Consider the following 12,374-nt stretch of genomic DNA (forward strand, 5'->3'; position numbering starts at 1 on the left):
CAGTGGTCAAAAATGGGGACATTCTTTACGAGGGCCACCACACTCGTGCCACTGAAGTATTATTATTAGTCACTTTTTTGTCATTATCTGTTTATATGCCTGTGTACTGCACTGGATTATAATTTCTCTGAACCCCACACTCTCCTGTTTACCTCTGTAATGCAGAGCTCTCTCAAACTCTTGACACATGATGGAGTCTCAAATATTTCTTAAAAGAATGAATAAAAAGCCATGTGGATGGCTAATTTTATTATCAAAATACTTCAAAACTTACTAAGTTTTGACAGTTGCATTAAAAATTAATCCAAGTGGTGTGTTAAGATACACTTTGAACAAAATAAGATGATCTAAAATGTTGAAAGCAGCTATTAAAAAAACAAACAAAAAAAACTGTCACCCGTTTTTCTTCCTAATGGTGAGTTCCTTATTAATAAACAGGGCTTTTAGTTCCATTGTTTAAAATAAAATTCTTTTTTCTCAAAATAAGTTTGAAGATTTTTCAATTTTAAATCCTCTAAAACTTTGGCAATGTCTCAGTAAGAATCTATGCCATTGGCATTCTTAGAACTACATGAATTCCTACCCAAAATGCATGTTGTGAATCTAATTTTGAGGTAACATCAAACAAGTACAAACCAAGGGACAAGCTACAAAGTAACTAGCCTGAAACTGGCTTGTCCTTTACAAAAATGTCAAAATCATGAAAGACAAAGAAAAAAAAGGAGCTATGCTGGGTTAGAGGGAACTAAGGAGAGAAGGCAACTAAATACAAGCATGGAAGGTAAACTGGTCCCTGAACCAGGAAAAAAAATGCTATTAAAAAAATATTTTAGTGGCCAGACATGGTGGCTCATGGCTCATTCCTGTAATCCAAGCACTGGAGGCCAAGGCAGGAGGATCACTTGAGCTCAGGAGTTGGAGACCAGCCTGAGCAAGAGCAAGACCTCGTCTCTACAAAAAAAATAGAAAAATTAGCTAGTGGGGGGCACCTCTAGTTCCAACTACTCAGGAGGCTGAGATAGGAGGATCGCTTGAGCCCAGGAATCTGAGGTTGAAGCGAGCTATGATGATGCCACTGCACTCTGACCCAGGTGACAGAGCGAGACTCTATCTCCAAAAATAAAAAATTTTAGAGACAAATGGCAAAATTTAAGTAAGGACTGTAAATTAGATTAATAGTAATGTATTGATGTTAAATTTACTGATTTTGATAATTTTACTACGTTATGTAAGAGAAATGTCCTTAGGACAGTAGGAATTAATGTCCTTAGGATATAAGGAATTAAGCACTGAAGTATTTAGGGGTAAAAGGGAATGATGTCTATAACTTAATTCTATGATCACTTCAGATATACCTAAATATATATTTATATGGGGGGTAGAGAGTATTTAAAAGCCAATGTGGCAAAATGTAACAATTGGTGAATCTGGGTGAAGGGCATATAGGAGTTCTTCCTATGATTTTTGCAACTTTTTTGCTGGATAGAATTTATTTTTTAAAAAGGAAAACAGTTCTTCAGGAATAAGCACACACCTATTTGTTTCATTTTGCTTGAACTTGCTAAATGAAGATGATGGCGAAAAGGTTCCGCTCCAGCAAATATTATTAAGTAATTCAACAGGCAGGTCAAAAAAAAAAAGGCTTTTTTTTCTCCCTCTCCCTGCAGTCTTCGGCTGGGGTTTGTGATTCTCCCCAACCTCACCGAGTGTATCAAATAACTAAACTGGCCTCCATCACTTTCCTAGCTGACAGTTTCTTCAGTGTTTTCTTGGGCTTTCAAAACAACTTGCAGAGCTGGGGTCTGGGTTAATATTCAGAACTGTGTTCTGTTTTCCCTACAGTCTCACTGGCATGACAATAGACACCACGGGCCACAAAAGGAGACCAACAAAGGGAGACAAGTTTTTAATGCTAGAGCCATCTGCCAATTCTGCTTAGGATCTTTTCAAGAGCTGAGTGAAGCTAAAGCAAGAGCTGGGAAGGGCTGTGCAGCAGAGGGCAGAAAAATCATTCACGGAAAAGCAATTGCAATATGAAAAGAACCAATAAAGGGCCGAAGCCTGGATAGATGAATAAACAATCCGAAGGCCCTTCTCTTGAGCCCTAAAAGAGATCCACCGCACCCTCTCCCATGGGGCTTTTGTCGGTTGCCAAGCATTTTAAATGTTATAGTAAGAATATGTTATTAAGGAGGATTAATATACACAAGCCACAAAAAAACGTCCTCCGGAGTGGTCTTCTGACTACCCACGTGGAAAGCCCAAGCCACCTGCCTCGGCAAAGATTATGTGGATTTTTTTTTCTTTAGGTAGCAAAATGTCCTAAATACAGTAGTTTAGCATTAATAAAGCTTTTCTATACCAACTCTAAACTCCCCCTTCTCCCAGAAGCTTGCAAATTTTTAAGACCACCAACCGTGAAAATGTATTCAAATACACTAAAACAAAATATTTTCATGCCCTTGGAAAATGTTATTAATATATCATTTTTGTTTGTTTGTTTTTGAGCCCAAAACCTATGCCTCCAACATTTTTACTGGAAAGAAAACTCATGGATAGACAGACTGGTTGGAAGCTAAAGCATTTAACAGAAAGCAGTTCAGACCCCGGCTTACGTGCTAAGTCCCTTAGGCATCTCTCTACCCATCTTATCTCTCCAAATTCTCAATTTCCTGAAGGCAAGAAATAGCTTTTATTCCTCTCAGCCTCTCCTTAAACAGCATTAATCCTTGAATAGGGTGAGTAATCTTAGCCAACAATTGATTATGTCTTTCCTCAGCCAGATCAGCAAACTTTAGGTAACAGTCTCTCATTTCTGAATGCAACCTTAAAGTAAATCTATTGTAGTTAAAATCAGAAGTCAACACTGGCTGCCTTATTTTGTCGCTTTTTTCCGAGGGTGTGTTTGGGTGGGGTTTTGAGTTCCGCCATTTAAAATGAACACGTCTTGCAAGGGGGTCAATGATTAAAGGTTACCTGGTCATTTCTCTTCGGGTCAGACTACATGTTCTCCACATCACAATTTAGAGGATTTACAAGATGCCTTCAAAGAAATTTCTATGGATCCAATACTTATTTAAATTTGTTGCTATTTTAAAAAAAAATTACTGTTGCAACAGTTTGATTTTAAAGTAATCACTGTTGAAAGAGTATTTCTGAAAGCTGTTCCCAGCCTCCCATGTGAACAGGAGGGGGCCCTCCTTCCCTCCTCATGGGGGAGGGGGCGGGATTAGCAAAGGAGGATGCCAAACACAGAATTTAATTCCAAGTTGGTGATGCGCAAGTTTTTTGACAGGGCCAACTCGTAGTTTTTTGACAGGGCCAACTCGTAGAGGCCCGAGGATGCCGCACAAGTCCCACCAGGCTCCAGGTAGATGGAGGCCTCCCCGGTGCCAAGTGACTGTCCTACCAGGCAGCGCCCGCACGCCCGCAGCCCGGGCCTTGAACTCTGCTCCCCCGACTGTCAGCGGCCCGTGATTGAGTTGCAACCCTGTGGCCCTGGAGCCAGGAGGCTGACCTCTTGCTGTGAGCCGGCTGTAGACCTGGGAGTTGACTTCCTTGTCCCTCACGTAGCATCGGATCTCCTCTACCGCCTCTCGGATGACAGTGACGGCCAGCACGAAGCCCTGCAGAGAGAGTGGACACGGGGTAAGCCCTGCTGAAACCAACCGTCCTCTCTCGGTGCCGGGGGCAAAAAGGGCGAGAGGTCACTCGGGAGGGCAGCAGGGCAGGACCTGAGAACTGTTCCAAATGCACAGGCTTCAGCAAGCCCTGTTCTCCGAATCTCTCAGAGGACACACACTCACACACACACCATGGAGAAACACCACCCTAGAGAAACACTCGCTGCCGCACACATACAAGGACATCCATGTTCACCACCTGGGGGTCTGTGAGGGTGAAAAATCCAGGAACACCCAAACTGTCCCTCCACAGGCAAGTGACGGCGACCACTACCATCTGTCTCTCACCCACCACACGCTGGGCACCACTCAAGGTGCGTCTCATCCTCAGAACTGCCCTACGAGATACACACCTGCTACTGAGATCCCCAGGCAGGTGAGGCAACCGAGGCTCAAGGAAGTTGAGTAATCTTGCCCAAGGCACATAAAGCTACTGAGTGACAAACTGGAATTTGACAGGAAATCGTGCTCTTAACGGCCCAGTTATTCTGCATCTAGAGAAACTTGGGTGGGTGGAGTCATGGGATGGACCACGAGGCAACAGTTAGAAAGAATAAGATACATCCATGGCATTGACAGTGGAGAAATCAACCTTCCAGGACATACAATGTAACACCATTCCTACAACAAGATTTCATACAACGTTAAATGTTCTCCAGTTTCCTTAAGCACTGGTTAGATTCCTGTGCCAGGAAGGGGAGGAGGATGAGGGGGGGAGGAATCGAAGGGGACTTCAGCCTTATATGTCATGTCTCCAGTTTTTATAAAGAGACGATATTAAAGAATTAATTACATAAATACCAACTAATAAAAATTAAAAGCTTCCCCAACCTTCTCCTGAGTTGGGTATCCCATCTCATAAAATCTGGTGGGAATAGGGCGGGGCTGGGTGAGTCACCCGTGGCAGAATCTATTTTCCATTTGTCCTCTTACAACAATAAAGGCAAAAAAACATTCGTTCATTTTCCATGTCATCCCTCCCCGCTGCCCCTTGTAAAGCCTGCCAGAACAGTTATTATTTTAATACAGACAGAATAACTGCCCGGGGTTATTGGTCATGTTTCTAGGAGGATTTCACTCTCATACTGTTTACCCCATGACATATATTAACTTCGAATCAAAAGACTTTAAATCTCTTATGTAAATCTACCCAGAGATGTGCTGCTTTGTGAAACTCCTCTAAAGACCCATACATCTTTACAATCAAAGGATTACTCCTGTTTCCAATCAGATATAAAGTACACACTGCAGCCGAAAGAAAACTGGTACATTTCAGAATCAAAGCATAACCAGACCACATAGGGAGGTGAGAGAAAACCTGCTCAGGAGCAGCACAGACCCAGTTTGCAGAACCCCCTCCCATCCTCCCCCGCCCTACTGCCCAACCACACTGCCTTTGGATTGTTCTGTGCCAGAACTCGAGTTTTTGTTGTTGTTTATTTTTTCAAATGTTCCAGTTTCTATTTCTCTTTGCGTGGGCCTGGCTCAATCCCATAGATGTTAGTGGAAAGTATGTGCTCAGACAAAGACAGGAGGCGTTCGCTAACTTCCTTTCTGCAAATAAATACCACCCCCTAAGTTATAACATCTCCCCCCCCCAACACACACACAGTTCTCATTAATTCTAGAGGATATGCCAACCCTTAGGCTAGAAATCACTTTTTTTTTTTTTTTTTTGAGACAGAGTCTCACTCTGTTGCCCAGGCTAGAGTGAGTGCCGTGGCGTCAGTCTAGCTCACAGCAACCTCAAACTCCTGGGCTCAAGCGATCCTACTGCCTCAGCCTCCCGAGTAGCTGGGACTACAGGCATGCGCCACCATGCCCGGCTAATTTTTTGTATATGTATATTTTAGTTGTCCATATAATTTCTTTCTATTTTTAGTAGAGACAGGGTCTCGCTCTTGCTCAGGCTGGTCTCGAACTACTGACCTTGAGCGATCCACCCGCCTCGGCCTCCCAGAGTGCTAGGATTACAGGCGTGAGCCACCGCGCCCGGCCCTAGAAATCACTTTAAAAAGAGATGCAAATGTAGTCCAGAAATAAATCCCAACCGTCCAATTTAGGAGGTCCTTCATATCCACAGATATTTAGAAAGAAGCTTTAATGGTGAGGAGGCTGAGGTTGTCTGAGCTTGTAAAGAAATCATAGGCAGGGATAAGTAGACAAGCAATTCTGAAGGTTCTAAGCCTCTTTTGTCAGGTTAAAAATCAAAAATAGATTTACTAAAGCAAAACTGATCTATGGGAGATAGAAATCAGCAAGGTGGCTGCCTGGGGCAGGTGTGCGGTCACGGAACGGGTGCTGGGGAGCTTTCTGGGCTAATGGAAACTAAAACGTTCTCTGTCTTGATTGAGGCTGGCGTTCACATTGGTGTTGTCAAAACTTACTGAATTGATAGTTTAAAGGTCCGTGCATTTTATGGTATGTCGATTGTATCTCAGTAACAAAAAAGTCTAGATTTATAATTTGGTCATCATACAAACAATGTTATGAATTATTTCAGCTCTCTCCTGAGAAATTTTTCTCCTTAATACATTAGTACCAAGAAAAAAGTTATAAAAAGTTAAAACAGACCAGGTGCAGTGGCTCACGCCTGTAATCCCAGCACTTTGGGAGGCCAAGGCGAAAGTATCTCTCGAGGCCAGGAGTTCAAATCAGCCTGAACAATACAGGGAGACTCTATCTCTACAAAAAAATGGAAAAATTAGCCGGGTGTAGTGATGCGCCTGTGGTGCCAGCTACTCGGAAGGCTGAGGCAGGAGGGAGTTTGAGTGAGCCCAGGAGTTTCAGTGACACTATATGTCTCAAAAAAAAAAAAAAAAAAAGCTAAAATTTAATCCAAACAGTGAACATGTCAGTGTCAAAATTTAAAAATTAAAATGAGGACATTTCCTGGGATTTTCTATATAGCTATAGGAAGTATTTTACTTGCAGTAATTCCTTTAATCCTCCCAACAAACCAAGGAAGTAGACAGGATCATCCCTATTTTACAGGTGACAAAACTGAGGCCCAGAAAAGTAGGCTTGCTCACATTACACAACTTCTCAAAGCGCAGCTAAGAGCTGAACCCAAACCATTTGGCTCCACAGCCCTCATTCAGAACCACGTGCTCATAACTGGGCTTAAATGAGAAGACTTTCAGGGTGGTCAGAAGATACTTCAAAACGTGTTCTTAGCCAAGAACTAAAACTTGATTCTCTACACACAAATCTATTAGAGGAAATCAGCTCTAGTCATCTAGAAATTGATGCTGTCTAATTTGTTTTTTGACCCCAAATCCCCTTCTCTGTAGTCTCTGAGAAGAGAGGCAGAAATACAAGACAATATCCCCCAACTTAACCATCACAGGAAAAGCTGATTACATAAGGGCCCACAGTGTGCAGTTAGAAGCCTCCAGACCGCCAGAGGCCACCAAACCCTAGAGACAACCTATGAACCTGCCTGGCTTCTATTCAAGGCCACAGTCAAAGAGAAACCAGGCAAGTCAGTTGGGAGACAGCAGGGTTGGGGGCTGGGGGAGAAGCCTCCATTAAAAAAAGAAAAAATAATAATAAAAAAGTCACAATTACTGCCTACACTGAAAGTCAGGACTTCCGGCTTCTCTGTTCTAGTTAAACAGGTAGGATGCTGGGAATGAGAGAGAATCTTTGAGCATCTTTCCCTTGGACAACAGACATTGCTGTCTCCGTCAGGCAGTGTGCTTAGTCAAATGCCAGGAGGTGTCTGTGCTCTCAAGCTCTGGATACTGTGATCATCAGTTCCGTCCTCTCCACACCTCAGTCACACTGGACTTCTTTCTGTTCCTCAAATGCTCTAAGCACATGCCTACCACAGGACCTTTGCATCACCGCCCCCTGGAATATTCTCCCCCTTCCCATCAGCAGAAATTTTTGTCTATCCCATTCATTGCTGCACCCTCAGCACCCATCACGGTGCCTGGCACACAGCAGGTGCTTAGCCATCATATGCCAAAGGGAAGGCAGAAGGAAAAGGAGGCGAGGGAAGGAATGGAGGGGCTGGCCAGTTCTACTTTACTTCACATATATTAATGCAGAGACTCTGTTATTTTTCCAAGTCCTCACGCTGAAACACTCTACATGGAGTAAAAAGAAAATGTGATCTCAGAAAACAATTTAAATACAAGTCCGAAATGCTTCAGGCCAAATGTGCTTCAGATTTCAGATTTTGGAATAGTTGCATTATACTTACCAGTTGAGCATCCCAGATCCAAAAATGCAAAATCCAAAATGCTCCAATAAGCATTTCCCTTTGAGGGTCATGTTGGCTGGCGCTCACAAAGGTTTATTAGATTGTAGAGCATTTTAGATTTCATTTTTTTTTTTTTTTCCTGAGACAGAGTCTCACTCTGTTGCCCGGGCTAGTGTGCCGTGGCATCAGCCTAGCTCACAGCAACCTCAAACTCCTGGGCTCAAGTGATTCTCCTGCCTCAGCCTCCCGAGTAGCTGGGACTATAGGTATGCACCACCACACCTGGCTAATTTTCTTTTTATATATATATCTTTTTAGTTGCCCAGCTTATTTCTTTCTATTTTTTTAGTAGAGACGGGGTCTCACTCTTGCTCAGGCTGGTCTCCAACTCCTGAGCTCAAACAATCCGCCCACCTCAGCTTCCCAGAGTGCTAGGATTACAGACGTGAGCCACCGCGCCCGGCCTGGATTTCAGATTTTTGGATTTGTATGCTCATCCTGTACCACAAGCCATGAGGACAGAGGATTTGTCTTTCTCACTTGCCATTCTGTCCCCAGAGTCTAGAACGGTGCCATACACAATAGCATGCGATAGATATTTGTTGAAATAATGAATGACTGAAGAGCTGACTGGCTGAATGAATGACTGGTGGGGACTCCCAGTGTGTTGGCGTGAGGGCTTCCTTTCTCTTAAAAGGCCACTGTCCCATTCCAGATGCTCGGGTAAGAGGAACAAAGAACTTTCTGTTTCCAAACCTCTAAGGTTACTGAACAAACAATGCCAATTTACTCACCAGGGGAACCCAGTAGGTATAGAGCGCGCCAAGTCTCATTTCAGGAACAAACTGGGAGCAGGCAAGAAGTAAGAAATAAAGGTTGAAAAAGTATTTGAACTGGTTGAACAGCACCTGGAAGGTAGAGAGACAACAGAAAAGAGACATTCAGGGCTTGTCTGGTGAGGCTGGGAAGGTTTCGTGGGAAGTGTAACATTTAAAAACATTCCTGCACAAGAATACAATTTACATGATACCTTTCACATAAAGCTTAAACACTTCCATATGTTGTTTAGGAAAACACATATGGATAATAAAAATATTATTCACAGAAATAAAAAAGTAAATAACGGTAAACACGGAAATTGTAAACACCAAATTCAGGATAGTGGTTACTTCCTGGGGGGATATTCAATGGGAAGAGGCCCGCAGGAACATCAGCTGTATCTGTTGTTTTATTTCCTATGCTATGTATTTTGTAAGTACAAGTGAGCCACTCAAAATGTTGTTTAGGTAGAGGTTTTAACGGGAAATGCTTATGCTGTAAGGTTGCACCCAAAAGGAAGACAAAAGGTTTTGTCCATAATATGGTCTCAACTCTATAAAATAAGGCAATAGAATCCTACCCTGGGTGGCCGCTGGGAGTGAGAGTAATACCACGTGACTAGTTCTGGCCAAGGGGCAATGAGCGGAAGTACTGGTCTCTTCAAAGCTAAGGCAGTTAAGAGCCATCGTGACTTGCCCCCTCATGGCAACTTTGGTGGCCACGTATTCCAGATGGCTAGGAGGTGGAGGAGGGTGGCCCTGTGTGCATCAGCCTTTCCAGGAAAGAGAAATGAAAGTTTTCCTCACTTAAGATACTGAGATGGGGGGAAGGTTTGTGTGTTAATGCAGCTGGCAATGAATATAGTAAAAATTAGCCTTAAAAAAATTCAAATTGACCTTGACCTATTGAACAATAGATTTGTGCCTCTATATTAACATTCAGTAAGTGACAATTCCATTTTCTTCCTTTCTGCATTGGAGCTGAGTGTTGCTGCTGCTTCTCAAAGTCAATTAGTGTGTGTTTGGAGGCCATGGTGGATAAAAATAGATATTTACTTTATGTCTGTGTTGGGGGAAGGTTTGCTGAGTATATGACCCCGGATTTGTGTAAGTTAAGGTAGGAGTGCTATGACTTCAGAAACAGTTATTAGCAAAAATATTAATAGAAATTCTCTTAGATGGTAGGATAAAAACTTATATTTATGTTTTTCTCTATACTTTTATCTCCCAACTTGCCTATAACGTGTCATGACGGGAAGGGGGTTTAAGCACTGCTGATACGCTTTTTTGATGTTCTGGTTGTAACGCTAGGCCCCTAAAATATCTTTTTCACTCTTACCAACAGACCATTTACATGTGAAGTTATTTTAACCAACCAAGTGGAGGCTCACAGCCTTGCAGATAGAAAGCAGGTCCCCTCCTCCCTGGGTCTTCAGGCCTGAGAACATGAATAGCCAGTGGCCAAGGTGGCAGGGAGAAGATACAGGGTATTCACAAAATCTGCCACGGCGACCTCAGTCTCTTAAGTCTGGTACCAAGTTCATGTTTGTAATGGGAAAAAGAAAAAAATGTAGTTCCTGCCTGCACATACCCCAGGAAGAAAAGTGAAGAAATTGTACTTCTGATTGTTGATGACATTTCGAGGATACCTCTGGTCCCTCTTCTCGGGGTGCCCCAACCAGACAGTGCGGGGCCTGGGTTCCCCTCCACCACAGCATCTCAGCCACTCACAGCACCTGAGGGAAAGACAGGCCCACAAATCAAGGCCCCGCCCACACCATCAAGGTCCCACCCACACCATCAAGGCCACACCCATACCATCAAGGTCACGCCCACATCAAGGCCACGCCCACACCCACATCTGTCCAGCATTCTCAGAACGTTTTTCTCTAAAGCATCTTCATTGGGTTGGGACCATAGCCATATTTGGGGACTTCATCTTTCAGTGACATTAAAAAATACAGAGTGGAGGCTTCTAAGAAGTGGTCCAAATAAAAGGTGCTTTGTTCCTAAGCCCAACTTTTTTATAGTCATATGTTGCTTAACAATGGGGATACATTGTGAAATGTGCTGTGGCGATTTCATCACTGTGTGAACATCACAGAATAGGCTTGCACAAACCTAGGTGGTACGGTCTACTGCACACCTAGGCTCCGTGTACAGCCTATCGCTCCTGGGCTAAAAACCTATACAGTATATTACTATACTGAATAAGGTGGGCAGTTATAACACAGTGATAAGTACTATGTATCTAAACAGATCTAAACAAAGAAAAGGGACAGTAAAAATACAATGTTATAATTTTGTAAAAATACAATGTTATAATTTTATGAGACCATCATCATATATGTAGATCGTCATTAACCAAAACATCACTATGTAGCACATGACCATATTTCAAAAAGTAGGATGCATTTAAAAATAAAAAGACTTAAGAAAGTAAACACATTGTAATAAGCACCACTATTACTTTTACATTATACAGCGGGAGGGAAGCTCAAAACAGTTCAATAAAGCATCCAAGTTTGCCAAGATGTGAGGAACAGCTGAATCTAGCCTTGCATCATGCTGGTCTTATTCCAAAGCCTAGTGTCTTTCCACCACCCCATGCTGTCAAAGCTGCTGGTTACAACAAGATTACTATATAAAGGGGGGAGATCTCTTCTCCACCCTAGCCTCTCCTTTTCAGCAACACGTTGGAGGAATAAGCCAGAAAGATGATGTCTCAGAGCCAAAATAACCCGGAGAGGACTAGCATGCCAGCTGTCGGCAGACTGACCCCAAATGCTGCCCCTAACCTGGCCTTCCCAAGAAGGCAGTTCAGAAGTGCCAACCCACTAGCACCCTGCTCCCGGGCCTCCCTAGAGCAAGGCAAGGAAACACGTGGGAATCTGGACGGCTCTGGCAAAACAAAGCCACTCGGAAAACCCCAAAAAGGCAGCCTGTCCTTCAGGATAGCCTATAGATAAGGCATTTCAAGAAATGCAAGCCACCTTAAGCACTGCATCAAAAAACGTCCCATGCTGGAATGCTCACCTCACCGCCCCAGCACTCATGGGCTGGGAGGGACAAGCCCCCAGCCCTGCCAGCCCCCTCGGATGTCACCAGCTGAAGTAAGACCAACCAGATGTGGCAACTATGACTCACATAACTACTTGTCCATCGAAGATATTCCTTCTCCCCTTCCTCCTACAGGACAGGCCCTGGTGGGGTGCTGGGGTACAGAGCTAAGCAAACACAGTCTCTGTGCTTCAGGACCCTCTGTGCTTCAAGGGTGAGCGAAGCAGCACGCTGCCTGCTCAGATACTCAAAATTTCCATGATGAGACACAATCGTTTCTTAAAAATAGCATCCTCCTTCCAGTAAACCTGTGCTCAGGGTGGAGAGTGGCTCTGCTAAGGACAGATTCCACTTCTAGTAACTCATTCCTGTTGGCCCCTTTCTAAGTTGTCCAAGGGCCAGAGACCCACACACAAGCCTCACACCATTCTCCTCGTTCCTGCTCCTATGTGCAAATCCACCCATCAGTGGACACTCACTGAATACGGACTGAATGAATGCAGGGAGCAAAAGGGATGGAGAAAGGGAGGGGAAGGAAGGAAGAAAGAGGGGGGAGGCAGGGAGGAAGGAGACAAGATTCATTTGATGGGAAACACACCACCC

General features: G+C 43.6%; 1 protein-coding gene across 2 annotated transcripts in view; it reads right to left on the reverse strand.

Annotated features, from left to right (window-relative positions):
• ATP9A (ATPase phospholipid transporting 9A (putative)) overlaps positions 1 to 12,374 on the reverse strand; it is a 114,217-nt gene that overhangs the window by 76,356 nt on the left and 25,487 nt on the right. For both annotated transcript variants that reach the window (XM_069496244.1, XM_069496245.1), the window contains exons 2-4: positions 10,303 to 10,447; positions 8,688 to 8,801; positions 3,518 to 3,626 (exon numbers count right to left, since the gene is read on the reverse strand). In XM_069496244.1, coding sequence (XP_069352345.1) covers positions 3,518 to 3,626; positions 8,688 to 8,801; positions 10,303 to 10,447 — 368 coding nt within the window. The remainder of the gene's footprint in view (positions 1 to 3,517; positions 3,627 to 8,687; positions 8,802 to 10,302; positions 10,448 to 12,374) is intronic.

Source organism: Eulemur rufifrons, chromosome 20 (assembly GCF_041146395.1).
Source record: "Eulemur rufifrons isolate Redbay chromosome 20, OSU_ERuf_1, whole genome shotgun sequence".
Taxonomy (NCBI): domain Eukaryota; kingdom Metazoa; phylum Chordata; class Mammalia; order Primates; family Lemuridae; genus Eulemur; species Eulemur rufifrons.